This window comes from Mesoplodon densirostris, chromosome 13 (assembly GCF_025265405.1).
Source record: "Mesoplodon densirostris isolate mMesDen1 chromosome 13, mMesDen1 primary haplotype, whole genome shotgun sequence".
Lineage (NCBI taxonomy): Eukaryota > Metazoa > Chordata > Mammalia > Artiodactyla > Ziphiidae > Mesoplodon > Mesoplodon densirostris.
The window spans coordinates 7,828,990-7,854,185 of record NC_082673.1 but is presented as its reverse complement, the minus strand read 5'-3'; the positions used below and the strand labels follow the sequence as shown (position 1 = coordinate 7,854,185).

Here is a 25,196-nt window from a genome sequence, read left to right as displayed (position 1 = left end):
CCGGGGGAGGAATAAGGGTTTTTCTCTTGGAAGCAAGAAGGCTTACTGTAGAAAAGCAGAAACATTTACGTAAAAGTAAGTAATATGCTCTTATCCACATAACAATTCTGAAATAAATAAGGACAAATGCATAGTGGTGATTTAGGTCAAAATGATGGCCTTTGGTAAACACTCTGAATTATTTGCTTCAAAGTTACATTTTATCCTAATCATGTTGATCAAAACTGGCTCAAAATAATTTTACAAAAAAAAAAAAAGAAAAAAGGAAAAGAAAAGAAACCCACAAAAACAAACAAAACAACTAGTGCCAACTGCCAATTACATATACTAACTCAGGCTCCTGAAAACACGCTATGCTGACCTGGGAGTAATTTCCAAATGGACGTCTCCCTTCTCCGCACCAGACAACGGAGACAGCACCTTGCATCAGTTAACATCACACACGCATTTACACACTAGAAAATTATTCCCAAAGCAGATGACACCATATGGATGTGTAGATGAAAGTGGATTTTCTTCTCTCTTTGGAGGATATATATTATTTTGCATTGTTTGCAATAAATGGATAGGGTCACTTACTTTAATTCGTTTTCACAGATAAATTGATGCTTCACTAGAACATCAACATTTAGCTATTATACAACATATAACAAATTTTCAATGAGATGATTATAAATGAATGTGTTAACTGACATCATAGATCCATTTTAGGAATTTTAAAAAACAGAAATCTTGAATCCAAGTAATTAAAATTCAATTCTAAATTAACTAGCCAATAATATTTATATATATATATATATATATACCTCATTATTAATGTCAAAGACTCCTTCTTGGATTTTTTCATAAATTTCTTTTGCTGTATTAATAAATGCCTGAAATATAAGGTAGAGAAATTGGTTCAAATTATTTAAAACCACACAGTAAGAGAACATTATATTAAAAGCTCTATAAAATATTACAATGCTCAACATACGAAAATCAACCAATGGAACACACCGTATTAATAGAATAAAGGACAAAAACCACATGATCATTTTAATAGGTGCAGAAAAAGCATTTGACAAAATCCAACACGTTTTCACAATAAAAGCATTCAACTAGAAACAGAAAGGAATTTCCTCAACCTGATAAACAGCATCTAAGAAAACCCACAGCCTGTATCATACCCAGCGGTGAAGTCTGAAAGCCTTTCCCCCAAGATCACGAACAAGACAAGGATGTATGGGAACTAACGCTAGTAGCAGCAATAGCCAAAAAGTGGAAACAACACAAATGTTCACCAACTGAAGAATGAAAACCAAAATGTGGCATAACCATACAATGGAATATTATTCAGCCATAAAATATGAAGTACTGGTTCATGCGACAGTGAGGATGAACCTTGCTAATAAGTAAAATAAGCCAGACATGAAAGACCACATATAGTTCAATTCCGTTTATATGAAATGTCCAGAAGAGGTCAATCCACAGAAGGAAAATAATTATTGGTTGCCAGGGGTTAGGGGAAGGAAGGAATCGAGTGATGAAAATGTGCTGGAAGACAGTGGAGATGGTCGCACAACTTTGTGAATATACTAAAACCCACAGAACTGTACCCTTTAAAAAAGGGTGAATTTTATGGTATGTGAATTATATCTCAAAAGAAAAAATTCATGACTGGAGAAGGGGGAGGGGGAGACCATAACATAAGAACAGCACACCTGAGAAAAACATGTCAATTAGGTAAGCTGCATAGATGTCCATGTTGAAACTAGCTTACTTCTGGAGGCCACCGTTCCATACAGGATCTTTTTCCCCAGACAATGTATTACTTAACATACAGTTTGGCCGGGGTGGGGGGGAATAATCAAAGGGTGCTTATGATAAAGAGATAAAGGCAGCTCAACTTCTATGCCATGTTGAATAAAGTTTCACCCTTTTCCCACAGAGTGTACTACTAAATGACAAGAAATTAGCATTAGAACATTGTAACCAAATTAAGCCTCTAAATACCAAAATTAATCCAAAAGCATTCTATATTTATGTAAGATATTAAGATATTTTACACATTACTGCCAATGCTACAGAAGGTGTATACAAACTCAGGTTCTAAACTATCAGATTTGAGAGATAATAGTATTAATATTATATTCAATTAGCATTCTATAAAAATTCGTAAAAGAAGGCTGTTCTCCACTACTACTGATACAGACCTAATTCAAAATTTAAAAAGTAAACAGGTTTACAGAGAGGAACACATCACATCTTTCGTCTTTTCTACACTGGAAACATCTGACTGCCGAAACTGCCACCAGAGCTTTTGTTTCCTAATTAACAGGACTGATATGTTTTCACCTTTAAAGGCCTTACAGCTCCCCAGAGTAATCAATCTGCTGCAGCTCAATTACTGCACCAAGAACACACCAGTCAGTGCAGGGGGCGTGAGCGACTGCGGCAGGCGCGCAGAGGAATGAATATGCATCAACTCTAAGCGGCTGATCGAACCATCAGAGAGGGTCACGAGAACTTGCAGCGAAATAATGAGAAGAATTAATCACTGCAGATTCACAAGGCACTTTGGAAGCCAGTGTGCTTTTCCAGTGTGTGCTGGAGCTCAAGTGAAGGAGAAACCGGCTGTCAGCCAACTATGAATTGATTCACATTCCTCAAAATGGAGGTTATCCTTATAAATAAGGGAAAACCTAACTCTATTTCCAATAACATGTCAATTACAGTGATGGCCAGGCTAACTAAATATTGAAGTCAACAGATTCATAAATTCACAGAGTTGGAATTCCTTCCAGGAGCACCCGCATGTGTACATTTCACTAGAACATTAGAACCACAAGGTCCCATAAATGAGTTATAACTTCATATAAACAAGCATTTATATTATAAAAGTCATTATTACACGTGCCAATGGATGTAAATAAATTGGCTTTTTGCTAATCTGTTGATGAATCACTTTAAAAACTGGCTTAAGAAAGCTATGTCTTTGTTTATGCTAAATTTTCCAAGTCACTACTAATTTTATTACTTAAATAGTATATTTAATACTTTATTTAAGCACCTTCAAGAATAGCTGTACCCAATGGACGTAAGAGGTATTTTATATCAGAAAGACATGCAATTAACTCCATTATAATTAAATATAGCAAATGGTTATCTTTTCTAATTCCCATCATCTCAGTGAAATACTCTTTGGACAACGCTACAATTTACTTGTCATCCAACTCTCTGATTACATATTAAAGACACTGAAATAAAATATTTTCCACTTCTCTGAGCACACTATAGAGAGGACACTATATAAATGGATTATTTACATCATGGCAAAAATTAATATTTAATATATATTACTAAGTGATTAACTAATGATCAATTTTAGGAAGTCCTTAAGAGTTTAAAACCAATGTGACAACTGTAGACATTAGTACACCTCTTTTCAAAGTATGTGGCTATGGACTGAAATTGTTGAGTTCTCAAACGTAATGAGCATTAACCAAATACTGTTAAGGCTTAGTAGACATAAAATAAAACTTCTAAGAGAACAGCCTTCGTTGTCACGGACAGTAACTGTCCACTAAAGCTGCAAAGCACTTCAAAAACTCAGAAAGACAAGAGATACATATCTGTTACAATTGGCTAGAATTTTCTTTCATTGCTCATTTCACTCCAGTCACTAAAAATCAGTCTCCATAAATATTTTTCAGGGAAGAGATGTAACAATCTGAAATACCTCTAGAACACAGGGAAAAAAAAAGAAAAAAAAAAAAGGAAGAAATTAGCAACAATAAGCTAACTAAATAGATACTACAGAACCTTTACACTAAAGCTCATGCTTTTTTTTTTGGCTGTGCTGTGTGGCTTGCAGGGTCTTAGTTCCCTGACCAGAGATTGAACCCGGGGCCCCGGCAGTGAGAGCGCAGAGTCCTAACCACTAGACCACCAGAGAATTCCCTAAAGCTCATGCTTTAATAGGAGTCTTAAATTGAAATTCCTTCCAATTTTAGACATCATTTTAACTAGTTTTACTTTTTCTATTCCCCAGGCTACAGAAGCAAATTATGAAAAGGAGAGGGAAGGAGAAAGGGAAAGAGAGTGAGTGTGAGGATGTGTCTGTGTGAGCGGCCAGCAGGGATGTGTGTGTGCGGTTTTGGGGAAGAGGCCACGGGGGAGCCCGCACATGGCAGCGGCGGCGGGAGCAGTGGGCCTGTGTGAAGACGGGCTCACAGCTCCTGACTGAAGAGGGCATGTATTGGCCAAGGTGGCCCGAGTCATCAAGGGGAGAGAGACTCAGGATTTGCTGTTTAACATAAGTAACACAAAACACGCTCTTGAAACGTCTTCATTATTCTTACAAGTTTTTTTTTTTTTTTTTTTTCTTTTTGCGGTATGCGGGCCTCTCACTGTTGTGGCCTCTCCCATTGCGGAGCACAGGCTCCAGATGCGCAGGCCCAGCGGCCATGGCTCACGGGCCCAGCCGCTCCGCGGCATATGGGATCCTCCCGGACCGGGGCACGAACCCGTATCCCCTGCATCGGCAGGCGGACTCTCAACCACTGCGCCACCAGGGAGGCCCTCTTACAAGTTTTGATGTTTACCAGGGAAAGATTTTGTAACAATTAATTTATCTGGAATAGTTATTTCCTTACTATCAGAAAAATGAAGCAAGATGATGGCATAACTCCAGAAAATTTTTAGCACTGCTTAATTAACATAATACTCTAAAAACATGACATCCTAAATATCACTGCAGGTTTTGTGACAAGTCAGAATTACAAACATTCTATTCATCTATACTCTAAAAACATGACATCCTAAATATCACTGCAGGTTTTGTGACAAGTCAGAATTACAAACATTCTATTCATCTATACTCCATGTTTCAAATACAGTCAAATCTGAATATTAGTTAATAGGTTATAGAATAGGAAAAAACATTTGCTGAGAAACTGATGTGAAAGGATTTCATTAACCCTGTGAAACAATCTAGGCAGATCCACGATTAAGAAGTATAAGCAGAGGCTTCCCTGGTGGCGCAGTGGTTGAGAGTCTGCCTGCCAGTGCAGGGGACATGGGTTCGAGCCCTGGTCTGGGAGGATCCCACATGCCGCGGAGCGGCTGGGCCCGTGAGCCACAACTACTGAGCCGGCGCGTCTAGAGCCTGTGCTCTGCAACGGGAGAGGCCGCGATAGTGAGAGGCCCTGTGCACCGCAATGAGGAGTGGCCCCCGCTTGCCGCAGCTGGAGAGGGCCCTTGCGCAGAGACGAAGACCCAACATAGATAAAAAAAAAAAAAAGAAGTATAAGCAGATTTCCTTGCAGCCAACTTAACTTGGCGAGCCTCTGGCCTTCCCATGCAGCGCTGCACGCCAGTATCTGAAGCCTGACTCTCTCTACATTTTCCCATTAGCTCCCTGCTCTGCCCTACTTTGATTAATTGCCATGTCCAGTCCTTTACCTTCATTAGCCATTAATTGCCCTCCACCTCAGACACTAATCTTTCAACCCTTGGCAGTAGTTATCTGAATGATTCTGATAATACCTAAACTTAAGTAAGTTTTCAAGGACTTGTATAGCACAAATTAAAATAAACATAACCACAAAGAACTAAAAATGTATATCCTACCTATTACCTGGCCGTTACCCAAGGGCACCTACTCAATTGCTGCCACAGATCTGGTACTTCTCTGGGTACCATGGAAGGTCCAAGGAAGAGGACGACTGTGGTAGTTCCTACTGCTGCTGAACGAGAACAAGTTAGTTGGGAGAATCTCAGTACGAGGGCTTACATTTCGGTTGCAGATGCAGGAAAAGTAACTCTCTGCCCTGGCTGACAGAGGGATAGTGTGTGCAGGGCAGGACCAAGGCAGGTCTAGCTGTGGGCTATGGACACTGGGCTATGAGGGCCTTCACAACCAATGAGGGGGAATACAGACAAAGGGGAACACGGAATAATATTTTGTTTTTATTATGGTTTAACAGTTTTTAAGGCAAAATACTGAAAACTAGTCTACAACAGAATAACATATCAATTATTTCCTTGTGTAACATGCTGCCACCTGGTGGCAAGATAAAAATTACAGCATCTGTTAGGTAAGAATTCAAAATAAATTGAAGTGTCTTCGTTTTATTTCAACATCTTGAATAGATGCTAAAGAGCAAAGTACCCTGTAAAATAAGGGAGTCTTTGGTTCTCTCTGAGAACTGGGAGACAGAGAACTAGGATGCTGTTTAACTTTCTTCTCCATTGCTAATCAAGGCTATGGACATTCCAGGTGTCCATCTGCCAAAGCTTACACTAGCCAATATTTTTACCAAATATTTACTATGGGTCAGTCACTATACTAAGTGACTTACACAGGTTCTCGATATTTCTGAAAAGAAATTCAAAATATGTGTAACAACGAGGAAATTAATCTTGCGGGTTGAAGCCGTACCTCCAAGTCTGCTAGCAGAACGGCCAAGGGGAGGCTCTGAGCAGGCTGTCGGGGTCAGAGCCCAGCGCCACCTCTTACCACACGTGTCGCTTGGACCTGCTGCTCAGCCTCTCTGTAAAAGGAGGGCAGCCAAGGCGCCTACTCCAGACCGGCTGGCTCGCAGGCGGCCTCGGCACGCGTCCGCCCTCGGCACCACGTGGCGTCGGCGCACACCAGCGCGGAACGAGAGGGGCAGCGGGCACTCGGGAGCAGCCTCCTCAGCGAATCAAAACATCCTGATTAGACAGAACTAAGCATCAAAAGGTAAGTCAGCAACACATAATGTGTACGGTGAGCCGAAAGAAGAAAATGTATTGAGATAAGACTTTGGTATTATGCAGACAGGAAAGTCCTGAGAAAAGAACATCAGACGAGAAGCAAGACAGGCCGTTTACACATGAAGCTTCGTCGAATTCCGTGACGGAAAATATTCTGGTTGGACCTGCGTTAGCTTCAGGAGAGCCTTCCCACACTCCGAGCCCGACGCGATGGCTTCAAGCTGCGTTCACGGACACCCCGCGGGGGCCACCATTTCCTCCTCCTCCCCCTCCTTTTCCGCGGCATCCCCTATTCCAAAGTAGAGCTGTTCTGCTCTTCTTTCTTTCATCCAGTTTCCTGTGTTTCATTAGAAGAAAGAGGGCTGCTGCTAAATCTACTGACCTGTCATAACTCTCACTGTACAGACGGCACTGGGCTGCCAAGGAGAAGTGACTTGCCCAAGACCGGGCAGAACTGTAGCAGAAGCAGGGTTAGCAGGATTAATGTTCTGCCCACGTTTATCGTCTCTTTATTAGGATCACTTATCTTTAACCCAACTCAAAGGAATTTTCATTTATTTTGCTTATGCTGCCACGAAAATTGAACATAAAAAGCACACAATTATCATATCCTCTTAAAAACCTTCTAGCTAGCTAGAAATTACTGTGGATTGCTAGGATTATTCTTGGAAGTACAAAATATTTGTGTTACTTGTAACACGCAGATATGTTTAATTCCTTAGTAATTTAGTTCTTCCATTCAACAAGCATTTACTGAGTGCCTGATTTGTACCAGGCACAGAGCATATATACTCAGTTATATACTTGGGTACATGAATGCCTTTGACCTCAAGGATGTGGGAGTACTACAGGACAGATGCAAATCCAAAATTGGCACACAGCACGAAAACTTCCACAACAGCCGTTTAGAAGGGTAACGTGGCATGACCACTTCTGCTGGTAAAAAAAACTGTCAAGAGAGAGAAAGCCCCATGAATGAAGGCTTGAAGGAAAGTCAGCTCCCACTCATTTATTAGGAAAGTTAAGGGGAGGAAAGACTAGTCTGGACAGAGAGGCAGCTTTTAAGCTCAGTTACAGTGGAAGCTGGGGACAGGGAGCCATGTGAGATGAGGGTAGACAGGGGGCCCAACAGACCTCAAGGAACCTTGAAAAGGTAGGAAGCAGGCTGGGGACAAAATCAGAGGGTGGTTTAGAGGAGGAATTCTCAGGAGGAGGGTTGGCAACAGGAAGGCCAGGAGGAGTTGAGAACTATAATCAAGGTAAGAAATGAAGCCTGACAAAACAGTGGCAACCAGAATGGAAGGCAAAGATCAAACTTAATATCTCCTTTGGGGAAATGAACAGCACTCGGTAAAGAACAGGGTGAGGATGGTAAGATGTTTAAGGGTGACTCCATTTTTGGCCTAAGTGGCTGAGGTGGAAGGGTATGCCGTGAATTGAGAGAAATAAAAAAGGAAGAAAATCAGGTTTCAAGGAGGGAATGAAGAGTTTACTTTCGACACACGGAAGGATCTCTAATGCTGATGGGAAAGTCTTGGTAGCTGGTCATCTATATAGTTGTGTAAGTGCATAACATGCACACAACAGCAAGGTTTTCTTCAGAAATGTTCAGCCACCCTGGTTTAGAAGTAGAGAAATTGGACGAAACTTTCAAAGTTACTTTGGTTGGGATCATCCCTGAAGTTCCCTAGGGTGATGACCAAACGAGCAGCAGAGAAGCCGACGCCAGTCCGCAAAGCCTTCCAATCTGTGGAAGGGAGTGGTAAATATTTATTACACTAAGCTCCCCTCAAGGTATGCTGGAAGCTTGATAAGGTCAGGTCAGATTTTCAGTGAAAAGCCCTGTGGTACCCACGACACCGAGAACAGGGTTGAGGGGTAACAAAGCTTTCAGTTCACAGCCACATTCCAGCTCTACAGAAACATCTGTTCCACCACTTACAACACAGCCCAAGGCAAGGAAGATGTCCCCTCAACCCAAATTCTGTCTGTAGATCTCAAGTAGCAGGACAGGACGCAAGTATTCACAAGGTGCCTTGAAACTGGTCTTAGTCACTGAAGTCTTACTGTCAGGTGTTTTCCCCGTCCCACCCCGACACAGAAACCCACTGACCCTGTCAGGTTAGATGTCTTGGCAGCTTACTACAGTGTCTTTGGGTTAGGTGGCTGTATTTTCAGCTATCACCTTGGCTATATCTTTAGTGCTTTAGCAGCTAAGCCAGGAATTTTCCAGCCCTGATTTTTCAACAGTTTAAGATATTTTTAATTACTAAACTTTTGCCTCAAAAAATTTTGATGTTTATATATTTTTCTGGTTTCACAGAAATTTCCAATCTTAATTTTAAGTAAAATTGATGAATATTAGGGAAAAATCACCCATCAAATAAATGGCTAAGAGATTGAGAATATTTGACAGTGACAACTGTTTGACAAACAATATGTTTATTTCACACCACAATCACCTTCGGGTCCTAAAGGAAATATAATACTGTTTAAGTTTTGGTAATGTACAACTCTGAGGAAATGAAATTTTAATTTAGAGGGAATACACAGAGAAAAACAAGGAAGGAATCACAGAAGTAAATATATCACTTCTAGAATATTCGGACACCTTTAAAAAGTTGATCTGCGGCCTTTGGGAAGGGGTACTTTCCCTAGCCTGCCATATTATTCCTGGGTTATTCCCGGGTCTAAAGAACCTCTTTCAAACCACAAAGACCCCAGGTGGCTACTGGAGGGAGCTCCCAATCAAAGGAGAAGTCAACCTATTCACCTGTGTTTTTCAAAACTCATAGGTTTTAGAATGCTTAGGGCAAAGAAGGTTTCGGACAGAATTCCACCTACAAGTTAACAAGTGGGACCAAAGCATAAGCTGATTAAAGACTGCGGGGAGAGGAGTAAGGTTAAAGTAATTAAATAAATACATAACCATCCGAACAATTATCTACTGTGTGGGGAGAAACTGTGCTAGGCGCTGGGGATGCCGAGATGAAAAGACAGCCTATGTTTTCAAGGAACTCTGTCCTCATGTTGAGCCAACGTGAAAAACAAGGGTCACGACAGAGTCATGAGAGAGTGCGAAGATAATAAACCCATGACACAGGAATGACTAAGTACAGAGAAAGGAGCACATAAGAGTGGTGAAGGGGGCAGGGAGGGTGTGCCACGTGTCACACATTCCAGGAGGAGGAATCAGACTCACTATACATCCTCGAAGGATCAGGTTGGAAGGAGGGCATTTCTAGTGTGGAGAATACTTTCTGCGGAAGCAGGTCAGGAGCCCTGCCCTGTGGATGCGCTCTCTAGTTTAACAAGGAGAAGAGAGGGGAGGACTGGCAAATAAAGGGACCTGTCTTCCAAGCTAAGGAGTTTGATGCAGAAGCTGTGAGGAACCACCTCAGGGTTTTAATAAAGCTGGAGAGTGACATTCAATTTTCATTTTTAGAAAGATCTTATAGGCAACAGCGTAGAGGCCTGAAAAATGAACACAGGGAGTCCAATCACAGAAGAGGACAATTTGGAGAGATATTTAACAGGCAGAAATAATAATACACACATGGAAAGCAATACATATTAACTGAGGAAATGAGTGTAAAGGGATAGGGAAGGGGGTTGCTTTAGGATACATGACAGTGCACATCTGCAGACTAGAGCAGAGAAGGGCTATCAGTTCAGTCTGAATGTGTTAAACCGGAGGGTCTGAGACCCACTCATGCAGAGCTGTCCAAGTAGAGCTGGACACACAGCCTAAGAAGGGTATTCATGGATTTAGGTGACATTTCAACGTGGAAGGAGGAGATGGTAAAGGAGTCTGGAAGGCGAGAGAGCACAAATAAAGATGAGACCATGATATCGTGGAGCTAAGACAGAAGAGTAGTCAAAAGTATCACATACCCCCCAGGGACTGTTCAAGAGAAGAAGAGAAAAGCATTTGTTAGGGGAGGCAACTAGGAGGTCTAGGGTGACCTTGGCCATGATGGAGGAAGTCAGACTGTGAACCGAGGTGTGAAATCCAATGAGGAAACAGAGGTAGATCTTACTAGAAGCTAGAAGAGAACATATCCAGGAGAACAGGGACTGATAGGGTTTGTTTTTAAGATGGTTGAAACCTGATTATGTAATTATATGCTGAGAGCCAAGAATCAGTAAAGGAGAGGATGAAGATGATGAGAAGGTCTGAAGAAATCATGAATCTGCGGAGAAGGGGAAGGACAGCACTTGGCTGGACCGTCTCGTTCACTCACAGCCTCTCCGCTGCCCAGAGGGAGCCCGGGTCGCGGTACTGACACCACCCGAGAGCAAGCTGCAAACGCAGACCTTCAGGCTGCACCCCAGACCTACCGCATTGTAAGCTGCGTTTTAACAGGATTCCTAGGTGAAGTGAATACACGTTAATGTTTGAGAAGCACTGTTCTAAATACAACTGATTTGGAAAAAAATATTCTTACAAGATATTCTGAGCTTAAGAAGAAAGTAGCCTCCACTTCCCCCACCGCAACCTCTGTGTTACCATGAAGAGAATTAGCAAAACTAAAGGACGTCAATCCTTTGGCTATTACACACCCTCCACCCCAATTCCACTGGGGCGGGGGGGTGGGAATGGCTAAATCACACTTGGAAAACTCTAGGTTAAATAAAAGCCAACAAATTTCTTAACAGTGGGTTTTCAGAATAGGAATAACACACTACTATTGTGAATTCTGGTTTCCTGAAAGGGGGTAGACTCCAGCTCCTCCTAAGCTCACCTGACCACGGAACCCTCTGCAGAAGCGATCATTTTAATTCATGCTCCTCAGAGAAGGGCAGGCTAACCTTCAGCGCTGCTGTTCTCCCCCGTGTGGCAGACAGAAGGGGAACGGATGGGGAACCTGGAACACCTGGGTTTGAGTCCTCACTACGTATGTGAAAGAACTCTGACAATATGCCATACAAACACACAGCCACATTATTATTTCAGGGACCTGACACATTTTAATCATTTGAAAATACTTCTGAAAGCAACCTTCCACTTATGAGACACTCTTCTAAATGCTGCAAGCAAGATCACCAGATTCCAGTGACTGGAGGAGCGTCCCTTCATATCAACTCCTCAGTGTGTCACAGGACAGACCACGGAGGTCAGATCTTCCTGGAACCCTGCAGACTAGGACACTAAATGAAGCTGTGGTTCTGGAATGAACTGCCAGAGGGTGGCAGCTGAGGAGGCATGTAGCCAATGGGAAGCCAGGGCAGTCACCAGGCAGCATGATATCTTGATGTCCTCAATAACCTTTAAGTCTCAGTTGAAAATGGAAGTCAAACTAATATTCAAAAATATTTACTGCTGGTCACATGGTCGATTCTTATTTCCTTATCAGCAAAATCTTCAGCAAAATGGAGGTCAAAATAATCGTTTTTTTTCTTTTTTGTCCACCAGAGGTAAAAGAGCCTAAACCTCATTTTCTTAATATAAGATGTGATGACACTATAAATGCACTGTATATTCAGCATAAACATTACTTTAATAAATGGTAGACAACTAAATATATGGGTTCCCCCCATATGCTATGCACTCAAATATATGTGTATAGCATCCAAATATTAAGTTTAAAAATCAGTAATGGGAACTGAAAATGTAAAGAATGTGTTCTAGTCTCCTATTCTATGGGAATACCACATAGGTGAGAATATTTTGGTTGCAGTTGGCTTTTTAATTTCGTTGACACTTAGGAGATGAATTCTGGGGTGTACCTCTACTATCACATTTAAACGTGCATTTCTTCAGCAAACAGCAAAAAGGATGAATGATAATTGCATGTTTGGAGCAACCCCAAGTTGTATAAAACTGACTAGAATCCACTTCATAGGAAGGGTGAATTCTCTTATTATAACTTGTAACTTGGAAATTATAATTTACAGTTTGGAAACAAATATACTTAAACATGATACTTATGTACCATAGTAGTTTGCTAATACAGAGAGGTTTTATGTGGAGAGAGCTTTCTATGTTTGTATGTATATAAAAAAGTGTTTCTTTGTGTGTACATGGTCTGTGTGTGGTGTTAATATTATACATGATTTTATAAATATAAAATGATACCCATCTATTAAATAGTAGATCTATCTGAGAAATTCTTACCTCTATAAGTATCTAGTTTAGGCAGACTAGGGTATCATTTTATTTTTATGCTCTTTATAAAATAATTTGAAAAAAATCCTGGAAGCATAGTCTTGGTGCCATTTTCCATTTATCATCCCAGCTGAAGACCAGCAGCATAAATCCAGGTAAGAGCAGAACAGTCGGCACACGAGAGGCTGCCGTTAACAGAAAACTATGAGTCCGAAATACTATAAGTAGAGCAGTGCTGAACGATGTTGCCAGTGGGGCCCTGAACCGGAAAAGAGAAGGACATCAGTGTGGTTTAGAAATATAAGGAGCTTGGATCCAGCTGTCAACATCATCAGCAAGACGATGAAACAGTTGAGGATTCTCACTGTAGAATTCACAGGTCGCAGCCAGCCCGTAAAACAGAAGTGGGACCCTCCGTAACAGGACTTTCTAGTCTTCACTCTCTCCCCCAGGTTGTCATTGAAATGAAGCTTTTTTAGATCAAAATATACACCATCCTACCTACTACTAAATGAATAAAGAGGATTCATGTATTATGCTAAGTTGTTGGTGCTTCACTTCATTGATTTTAATTATATCCTGTTATTTTAGCTCAGTGTTACTGACATTTTGGACTCGGTAATTCTCTTTTGTGGACAGCTATCCTGTGCATTTTTCTCTAACACCACTTTGATCCTTCCCCTCAACAGATCCTTCGTGGACGAAATCATTATGCTGAGTAAATCAGTACATCCAGAGATTAACAGTCAACCTATTTCCAGCAACAACGCAACAAATGCTGGAAAAATGGTGCTATCTTATGCTGCAAATTGTCCAATTGCTTACAGGGAAATACAAGAGTTAAACTTCATGGTCTCGACTTGCATTAGGTAACTGGACCTTGGTTAAAATACAAAAATAGTCCACAGCACAACAGGAAAAGGAAACAGGTCTAGTTCTAAACTGAAAGGAATCATCAAGGTACCAGTTAGGCTTAATCTTAATGAATGATCACATAGTTTTAAATTTCTAAAAAGAACCCTTAGTCAGATGGTCCATAATCAGGACACTGGCATTTGTATAAATCATTCTATCTTTAAACATAATTATGTTTAAATAATTTATATTTAAAAATGGCTTTTAAGCAAGTTTTTTTCTTTAATACCGGAGTTCTCTAACTTCTCTACACATGAGAGCCAAGGATTGGCTAGGAATCAAGTACTTTTTAAAGATTATACAGAAGAGGACACTGACCTTCTGTGAGCTGCCCAAACACCAACCACCACTCTTACTAGCTGACCAGGATGCACTCAGGATACCTGCCTTACTTTTTTAACTCCTCACATGATCAGCTCTCCCAGAGGGTCCTCAAGCTCAGGCAGTAAGCTGAGGATAAACTCTTGTCTGAGTCCATAGCCCAAGTTTCTACCCACTGTGCTAAACGGCCTCTCCCATGGAGGATGGCATAGTTAGGCAAATCCAAGTCCTTAGAAAGCAAAAACAGAGGTATAGCACTTAGAACAAACATCTTTGAAACGAATTACTATTTTCTCCAACCCCAAGTCTAAGTCACTAACTGATCAAGAATCTAAAGACCCTGTAAAACTAATGTATTTATTGCTTGTTTTCAGGATGATTCCTCTTTGGATCTAATTCTAGTAGGCTAACTCTTGCTTAAATCCCAGAGAGCGTATACTGTAATTTTATGAGCTGAATAGTTTCCCACTGAGGCCTCAGCTCTCCTGCTGCAGGAGCCAGTGCTGAGTGCAGTGACAAGGAGGGTGTCTGACAGATGCTGGCTTAGTTCTCCTTCCTTCCCTTCTCAGAGTAGAAAGAACAGGTTTTGTCAGTCTTCCCTGACCTCGAAGAAAGAAACTAAGTACCTGTTTTCCAACATCAATTGCTGAATGAAAAAAAAGGGGGGGGGTTGCTATTCAGACTTGATATCAGATATTATTAAGGAATTACTGCTAAGTTTGTTAGGTATAATAATGGTATGATGGACATATTTTTTTTTTAAATTACTGCTACTGAAATTTGTAGGTAAAATATTTCTGGAATTTGCTTTAAAAACAGGGCACATAATAAAATAATATCATCAAAATGTCAAAATGGTGGTAACTTCTGAAGCCAGATGATGCATATGTGGGTTTACTTTTAAAAACGGTGACACTATTTAAACTGATTTAAAATAGCAGCTTCATCAATCTTACTGTGAGGCTACCAAAATGCTTTAATACAGGGGATGTAAAAAAAACCTAAACTAATGGATAAATGTGTACTGTCATATAAATGCTCTTTACTTAATGATGAACTTAATTATTTTAAAGTCTGACATGCATAGAGGTCATCAATGAACTCTTTTTAAAAAAAAGAATACTAGTGCAAAACATCTAATATTTAGCCCATTTTTGGAGTTCTTCCTTTAGTTACTTTGTACAACTCATCATTATCTTCCAACCAGGTCTTTTTTATTCCATATAGCCTAGCTGTCTTTTTTATGAATATTAGTGTAATTTCATGTTCTGCTTCTTCTGAGAAATCGTATGAAGGATGTCTATGCATAATACAAATCACAACAGTAACTCTATTATTTGTTAGGCATATGCTAAACATACATTTAGCATGGAGGGAACTGGTTGTATAAAAATTTGCTCTGTGTAAGAATGTGACAGACTCATGAAAGAGCCATACTTAACAAATAATGACAATAATTTGAAAAACAAATCCTGGGATCTTCATGAATTAAAAAAAATCACTTAAGCCTTTATAATTATATTCCATTTTCTCACATTAGTATTTCATTACAATTGTGAGGTTTTGTAATCCTTAATTTTTATTTTTTTAATTGCCATTGTGATCTTAAAGAACAGGTTAAATTTAATTAATTTAATTTGCTTGTATGTGGTTATTACTATTATGTTTTGATCAAACTTTCTGAGATAATTACAGACTGACGTTCAGGTGTAAGATAATACAGAGAGATCCTGTGTGACTTTCACCTTGTTTCCCTCAGTGGTGGTATCTTGGAAACATAATACATTGTTACAACCAAAATAATGAAAAGGGATACAGACATTTCAGTTTTCAGGGATCCCTCACGCTGTCTTTTTATAACCATACCACCTCCTCTTCCACCCTGACATCCTGGCTCAACACTGGCAATGACCAATCTGTTCCCCATTTCTCTAATTTTGTCATTTCAACCAAGTCATATAAATGGAATCACACAATGTGCAACCTTTTGGGACTGATTTTACTCATTAAGCATACTTTTCTGGAGATTCATCCAGGTTGCTGCATGTAACAATAGTTTGTTCTTTTTTAATGCTGAGTAGTATTCCATGGTGTGGATGTACTATACACTTTGTCTAACTATTCATCCGTTGAAGGACATTTGGGTTGTTTCCAGTGCTTGGTTATCATGAATAAAGCTGCTATGAACATCTGTGTATGGGTTTTTGTGTGAACATGTCTTCATTTCTCTCGGATAAATGCCCAGGGGTGCAATTGCTAGGTCATATGATAGCTGCACATCCAGTTTTTAAAGAGACTGCCAAACTGTTTTCCAAAGTGGCTGTATCAATTTAACATTCCCACCAGCAATATATGAATGACCTAGTTTCTCCACATGCTTGCTAGCATTTGGTGTTGTCACTATGTTTCATTTCAGTGTGTAGTGATACCTCATGGAGGTCTTAATTTGCATTTCTCTAATGGCTAGTGATGCCGAATATCTTTTCAAGTGCTTATCTGTCATTTATATATGCTCTTTGATGAAATGTCTTGTCATGTCTTCTGACCATCTTCTAATTGGACTATCTGGTTTTTTTACTATTGAGTTTTGAGAGTTCTTTATTTTAGATACTAGCGGTCCTTTGTCGGATATTTGGTTTGTAAATACTTTCTCCCAGTCTGTAGGTTGTCTTTTCATCCTCTTACCAGGCTTATTCATAGAGTAAAAGTTTTTAAAGACTAATTTATCAACTTTTCCTTTTATGGATCATGCTTTTAGTGACAAGCATGCCTACTGCTAGAATCAAAAGATCTTCTCCTGTTTTTTTTCCATAAAAGATAAATAGGTAAAACATTTTACATTTAATTCCATGATCAGTTTTGAGTTAGTTTTTGTATAAGGTGTGAGACTTCGGTCCTTTCTTTTTTTTGCTTATGGATGTCCAATTGCTACAGCACCATTTGTTGAAATGGCTATCTTACCCTGTGAGTTGTTTTTGCATCTTTGTTAAAAAGCAGTTGGGCACATTTGTGGGTTCTCCATTTGGTTCCACTGATGTTTCTCTCCCTTCACCAATATCACACAGTCTTGACAACTACAGCTACGTTAAGACTTGAAATCCAATAGAGTGATTCTTCCTACATTATTCTTCTTTTTCAAAGTTGTTTTAGCTATTCTAGTTCCTCTGCCTTTCAGTATGTATTTTATAATAATATTGTCAGATTATCTACAAAAAAATCTTACTGGAATTTTGTTTGATAAGAGTTGGGTTAAACCTGTATATCAATTTCTGAAAAAGTGACATCTTCACTAGGTTGAGAATTCCAAACAATGAACATAGTGTATGTCTCTCCATTTATTTAGATCTTCTTTACTTTCTTTCATCAGCATTTTGTAGTTTTCAGCATACATGTCTTATACCTATCATTTTTAGATTTATACCTAGGTATTTCATTTTCTTTTTGTGTGATTATAGATGGCACTGTATTTTAAATTTTGGTGTTCATTGTGAGTATATAGAAATACAGTAGATTTTTTATATATGTCTTGTAAAAATCCTGTAAACTTGCTGAACTCACTTATTAGCTCTAGTTTATTTATTTTGCAAATTCCTTGGGATTCCTACAATCATGTCATCCACAAATATAAACAGTTTTATGTCTTCCTTTTTGAGTTGTATGCCTTTATTTCATGCCTTTATATCATGAGAATAGCTATCCTTGCTTTGTTCCTGATCTAAGGGGTAAAGCATTCAGCCTTTCACCACTAAGTATAATGTTAGTTGTAGGTTTTTTTTGTAGATGCTCTTTAACAAGCTGAGGAAGTTCTCCTCAATTCCTTTTTTCTTTTCTTTTTGAGGGTTTTTAAATACGACTGGTGTTGGATTTTGTCACATGCATTTTCTGCACTGACTGCTATGATGTGATTTTTCTTCTTTATCCTATTAAAATGGTAGACTATACTGAACCAGCTCTGTATCCCTGGAATAAATTCCTTTTGGCCATGATATATATATTATACATATGCACATGTATATGATTTCATATATTGTTGAAATTCTACTTGCTGATATTTTGTTGAGAACTTCTTTCATATATTAATAAATGTTATCAGTTTGTACCCCCCGTTTTTTTTCCTTTGGTTTTGGCATCAGGGCAATATTAGCTTCTTAAAATAAATAAGGAAATGTTCTACCTCTTCCATTTTCTGGAAAAGATAGTGTAGAATTGGTGTTCATTCTTTCTTTAAATGTTTGGTAGAATCCTCCAGTGAAACCATCTGAACCTAGATATTTCTTTTTGGAAAACTTTTAAATTACTCATTCAATCTCCTTAATAGTTATAGGGCTGTTCAAATACTCTATTTCATACTAGGAGAGCTACAGTAGTTTGTGCTGAGTTTGTGTTCTTTTTGTCCATTTCATCTAAGTTACCATATTCATGTATTATTCCTTTGATGTCTGCAGGATCTATAGTTATAACTTCTGTTTTGTTCCTGATATTGGCAAAGTCTGTACCTTCTCTCTTTGCTTCCTTGTCAGTCTTGCTATATTATTTACTTAAAAAAAAAAAACAGCCTTTAAAAATTTCCTCTATTGTTTTCCTGTTTTTGATTTCACTGATTTCTGCTCTTATCTTTATTATTTTCTTCCTTCTAGTTGCTTTGGGTTCTTGAGATAGGAGCTAAGGTTCTTGATCTGAGACTTTTCCCTTTTCTAATGAATGTGGTTAATGCTATAAATCTCCCTCTCTGCACTGCATTACGTGTTTCCCACAAATTCTGATATGTTGTATTTTACTTTTCATTCAATGTATTTTTAAAATTTCCTTTGAGACTTCCCCTTCGACACACACATTATTTAGAAGTGTGCTATTCAGTTTCCAAGTCTCTGAAGAATTTCCCAGTTACCTGTTATTGATAATCAGAACCAAAAGAACTGAGAGGAGAAACAAATCCATAATTATAGGTGGAGACGATGACTGATTTCTAGTTTAATTCCATTGGCTCTACTGGTTTTTGCTTCATACATCTTGCAGCTCTGTAGTCTGGTGCACATAAATTTAGGATTGCTATTATCTCCCTGGTGGACTCTTCTTTTATTATTATATAATGTCCCACTTTGTCGACTTTATCTGGTATTAAGACAGCCACTCCTGCTTTCTTTTGATTAGTGTCTGTGTCATATGTATTTTCCCATCATTTTATTTTCAAACCGCCTGTATCATTATATTTGAAGTCAGTTTCCTGTAGACACCATATAGATGGGTCATATTTTTTAATCTTCTCTGCCAAGCTCTGTCTTTTGATTGGTGTATTTAAATCATTTATAGTCCAGGTAATTATTGCTATGTGAAGGTTTAAGGATGCCACTTTATTTTTGTTTGCTCTTTTTTTCTTTTTCCTGCCTTTCTGAGGGTTAACTGAACATTGTTTAGCATTCTACATTGATTTATCTATTGTTTTTTAGGGTGTCTCTTTGTATATTTTGTAGTAGTTGCTCTGAGTATTGCATTATACATACATACATACATACATACATACATACATACATAACTTATCACAGTCCACTAGTGTTACCATTTTACCAAGTCAGGGGAAGGATAAAAACCGTGCATCCCTTGATGTCCCTTTCTCCAGCGTGGTTTTATTTCCTATACATATTTATTTCCTATACTGAAAACCACATCAGACATTAGAGTTTTGCTTCAATTGTCAAATGTAATTTACAAGACTTAAAACTTTTAAGAAAAAAGTCTATTGTGATTATTCATACTTCTGGTTACTGGTGTTCCCTCTTAAAAGGTTCTTTCTTTTATCATTTCATTTGTTAGATAATTTCTTTAGCCATTCGTTTATGGTGGATCTGCTACTGATAAATTCTTGCTTTGCTTCCATCTGAGAATGTCTTGATTTCCCTTCACTCCTGAGATATTTTTGTTGGTTCTAGTATTGTGGACTGAAAAGTTTTTTTCCAGCTCGTGAGAAATGTGCTCTTTCCTTCCGGCCTCCATGGTTTCTGACAGCATTCTGCTGTCATTCCAGCTGGTAAGGAATTGTTTTTCACTGCTTTCAAGATTTTTTCTTTGTCTTTAGCTTTCAGAGATTTGACTGTGGACAGAAGCTTGTCTTGGTGTGGATTTTTAAGGTTTATCCTGTTTGGAGCTGGCTCAGATGACTGAATCTGTAGGTTTATATCTTCTGCCACATTTGGGAAGTTTTCAGTCATGACTCCTTTGAGAACTTTTTCAGAGCCATCTTCTTTCTCCTCTCCTCCTAGGAGTCTGACAATACAATGTTAGAGCTTTCGTTATAGCCCCCCAGATTCCCGAGGCACTGTTCATTTTTTTCCTGCTCTATTTCTCTCTGTAGTCTAAACTGAGTAGTTTCTGTTGTTCTACCATCCAGTTCACTATTTCTCTCCTCTGTCCCCATCACTCTGTTGTTGATTCCATCCACTGAGTTTTACACTTGTTGTTATATTTTTCAGTTCTAAAATTTCTATCTTGTTCTTCTTTTTATCTTGTAGTTATTTTGCTGAGACTATTTTTCATTTGTTTGAAGCATGCTCCTAAAATTGTTTGTTGAGGCATTTTTATGATGGTTGCCTAAAAAATCTTTGTCAGATAATTCTAACAGCTCTGTCATCTTGCTGTTGGCATCTATTAATTTTTTTTTTTTCATTCAGTTTGAGGTCTTCCTACTTCTAGGTATGGTGAGTTTCTACTGGAACTTGGACATTTTGGGTACTGTGTTATGAGACTCAGGATCTTATTTAAACCTATGCTTTAGCTGGCTTCCTCTGACACAACTCCTACAGGGAAATGAGGAGCATGGAAAAACCTCATTATAGCCAGCTGACGGTGGAAGCAGTACCATAATTTCCTTTGTGATGTTTGGTCGTAGTAGAATATTTTCTCTAAAAGCTTTCTGTCTGGACTTCCCTGGTGGCGCAGTGGTTATGAATCCACCTGCCAATGCAGGGGACATGGGTTCGAGCCCTGGTCCGGGAAGATCCCATATGCCGCAAAGCAACTAAGCTCGTGCGCCACAACTACTGAGTCTGCGCTCTAGAACCCGCGAGCCACAACTACTGAGCCCACGTGCCACAACTACTGAAACCCGTGCGCCTACAGCCCGTGCTCTGCAACGAGAAGCCACCGCAATGAGAAGCCCCCGCACCATGACAAAGAATAGCCCCTGCTCGCCGCAACTAGAGAAAGCATGTGCGCAGCAATGAAGACCCAACACAGCCAAAAGTAAATAGAGTTAAAAAAAAAAGATTATTTCTTAATATCCTTGGCTTCTGAGAGGCAAATTAATTTACATGATTAAGTAAAGTACTGTTCTCTCATGAGTATGGGAAATTCCTGCCTGATTAAATTTAAACAATTATTTTTATTATTAACCAAGGATACAGAATTTTTGTAATAAATGCTGCCAAAACATTAATGAAATATATTTTATTTAAATGTTCAGCCAAACTGACAATAGTAACCTGCTACTTACACATAAACACCTACTGTTACTTGTTAAAAATAAGAAAAATGAACACAAACGCATTAGAGTCAAAACTAGAATTTAGAATTACTAGTGGCTGCCTTGTCATCTAACTTCACAGTATGGTTCGTTCATAAAATACAGACAATTCTGGCTTTAAGGTTCTCAAAATCAACAAGAAAATCTATTGTTAATTATCAGTAAGGATATGTTTCAGATGTCTTGAAACCCCCATAACACGTTGGCCCTTATGGTTTCAAATCCAACACCTCTAATAAAGGAGTGCTTCATGGAAACAGGCAGCTTTATATGTCTATTTTAAGTCAAACAAGAGGACAGAATGGATTTCTCTCTGGGTTAGCTGTGTGAAGTAAAACATTATTCTTGGATGTTATCAAGATGTAATCAATTTGCAACACAGGTAAAGCATTAGTTGGAGCCTGTAAGAAGAGTATTAAGGACAATCACAGAGCACCTCATCCAGTATAGATGAGCATAATATCTTACCTAAGAATTCTTCAGTGAAAATACGAATGTTGAACTACTGTAGTCAATTTTTGGGTTCAACGGTTAATCAGACATGCTCCGAGTACTATTCCTAATAAGTATTTACTCATTGTTCACTATGTTGAAGGCACAGTGCTAGTTGTGGCCTGTGACCCCATCCTCTGCTATCCTTAGGACAAGTGCTTCTCCAATCATTTGTTTTCTAGAATTCCCTCCTGCCGCTGCTCTTAAGATTCTTACCCAGAAGGTGGAAACTCCAGCATTACTCTGGGCAAATTACATATTTTCTTATTCTCATTTCTGCTTTTTATGAAATAGAGTGTAGTAATACATTTACCTAAGAGGGGATTAACTGTCTATTCCTGTATGTATAATAAATAAATACCATATCCACATACACAAAGCACAGAAGAACATGGTGTGTTCACAAAACTTTCATAGTTCAGGTTGATCAATGGAAATAACTGATACTACAAGTTTTATTTATTAACTATGTCAGAATTCCCATGCTTTGTATAATGTTACATTGCAATAATATAATACTTTCCCTACTTAAGCAGAAGTGGATACAAATAGCTACAAATGTTTAGTGTCTTGAAACACTTCCAAATTTCATTAGTGTCCTTTTTTTTCCCTCTCAAGAAACATAAAAATGATTTTAAGGAAAGTATATACAAAGATCTGTGAAAGCATTTTGGCTTCAAGTGAAGGCTCAGAATATAATTGAAGAGCCTGATATAAGATGAACATTACAAGGCATTTCAAAGGAAAGAAATTTTCTACTTTACAACCTTCAAGGACTATCTGTGACTAAAAAGCTTACAGGGGATAATCAACAAATGAATATTAAGGTATATAAAAAGTTTCTATTAAGAAGATAAAACATTTTAAAAAGGCCTCTTACTTACCTCTTCTACATTAGAAGCAGTCTTAGCCGAAGTTTCCATGAAGATAAGTCCATGTTCTCGTGCAAAAGCTTCACCTTCTTCTTTTTTTACTTCTCTTCTAGATTCTAAATCACTAAACATGGGAAAGAAAGGGCCAAGTTATCAACCAACATAGTACAATGAGAGACATCTGTGGAAACTGTACTATAAGATTCAAAGTTGTGCTGACCATTCTCTCAATTAATTTTCGACACATTAATCAACTTCATTATTCAGTGTATTATGAGAGTCAAAAAGAGCACACTGCTTAGCTTCAAAGAACTAACAATCCAACTAAAGAAAGATTCTAAGTTAGAGCCCTAGAATGCTAAAACTAGAGAAACCCAAAGGGAACATCTAGCCCAAACCCTACCTTTGAGTTAAGTGGGTTCCCAAAGAAGGGAACCATCTTACTCAACATAACAATTTGAGAGAGCAAAATTACACTAGTCCCCTCATCCTTTAGCCAGACTGACTGAGTTTCTATGAATGTGATAAAAATAAGTCACACAATTTTCAGAAACTATAGGAAATTGCTTAATAAAATTCAAACCAGTATAGAAACATTAATTAATTTTTAATCTCAGTTAATTCCCAATAGAACTGTTCATGGAAGAAGAGAGAAACAAAAGTCTAAGCTAGAAATTTTGGACAAAACTGTGGTATTCATTTTTATCATACTGAAATTGTATTAGTTAAGGTAGGGGTAAAAAGCAGAAGTCTCCTCTTCAAGTGTGTTTTATTGTAAAAAAAATTTAAACTTTACTATTACAAATTTATGTGCCCAGAAAAGGATGGAGAAAAATATTCATGTACTTCCACCTAGCCTTGACACATTTTATTTTGACAGATTTGTATCAGATTTCCTTTCTGCTGAGAAATAAAATCAATAGTTACAAGTTGACTGTGCTATGAAATACTAGTGGTAAAACGAGAACATAAAAAGCAGACAAACTCAGTTTGCAGATATTAAAGCATGACTGGACGAGGATAATTTATCCAACTGTAATCTGGGGGCTTCCCGTGTGCCAAGCCCTATCCTGGATCTGGGGACAGACCACTCAACAGAACAGACATAGTACCGACCCCCTGCCCCCAGGTGGAGCTTATGTTCTAGTAGGCGTAAACAATGGGGGAGGGGGGGACACTATCAACAGTGACACGGTAACGTGCTCCTGAAATGCAGTCCCCTTATCTGACAATCCTTCTTAAAGGAAAATTAGCTTTGAAGTACACAAAATCTTCAAGAAAATACCTTCCCTGAACTGCCCTTTATCCCATTTTATGCATATGCCACATTTTATTTAAACAATCCCTTATTTGGAGATATTTAAAGTTACTCCCAGTTTTCCCCTACCAGTATCGCTGATGATGCCTGCATTTGCCAAAGTTATCTTAACAAAGAGGGTTAAGGATGTGTACATTTAAGGGATTGTTGGAAAAAAAGAAAGCGGCACTTCAGTATTCTGTATTTCTGTTTTATCACTCTTTGTTTCCTCAGTTTTCCAGGTGTAAAATCATATTGTGGTCTTCGACTTTTCACTCCATTAATCCCATTTAAATTGCTTTTACTACTTAAATATCTTTCTTTCCTAAACCATTCTCTTAATGTATGCTTTTTTGTTTAGGGTATTCTAATCCCTTGACTATTAAAAACTTTCATCCTTGCAGACTCTGTGTCCTATTTCTTGTATAACCAATTTCAAATGCCACAGTTAAGAAAAATCCATGTCATATTTGTCATTCTGACTAGGTCACTGTCTTTCTCAAACCCCTCCACTGGCTCCCTACTGCTTAATTCACCTAACTCAAAAATTGTTTATTCCCTGTTTCCATGTCTACTCCAATTCACCTCACCTAATAATAATCCCCTCATTTATCTCTGTTCGTTTCCATTCACTCTCTGCATGTCATACATTCTTTCTTCCCTTCTCCTAGTTTCTCCCCTAAAATGTCTTTCCACACCTACTGTATCCTAATGATGAGAGCTACCATCTACAATCATTAGAAACATCTGTTGTACGTACTATACTTTGCTCTTTCTTTTCACAAGTGAACTATAGGCAGCAACCAAATTTAAGCCACCAGTAAGCTGCCAGCCACCCTGTTTCAGACATAAGGAAAACACCGGTAAGACAAAACTATGAAAGTTCTCTTTATTCTTCAAATATTCTCTTATTATTCCACACATCATCATTGA

General features: G+C 38.6%; 1 protein-coding gene across 1 annotated transcript in view; it reads right to left on the bottom strand.

Annotated features, from left to right (window-relative positions):
- RAB2A (RAB2A, member RAS oncogene family) overlaps positions 1–25,196 on the bottom strand; it is a 74,982-nt gene that overhangs the window by 2,584 nt on the left and 47,202 nt on the right. Inside the window, exons 6-7 of the mRNA XM_060116233.1 lie at positions 22,979–23,090; positions 807–875 (exon numbers count right to left, since the gene is read on the bottom strand). Coding sequence (XP_059972216.1) covers positions 807–875; positions 22,979–23,090 — 181 coding nt within the window. The remainder of the gene's footprint in view (positions 1–806; positions 876–22,978; positions 23,091–25,196) is intronic.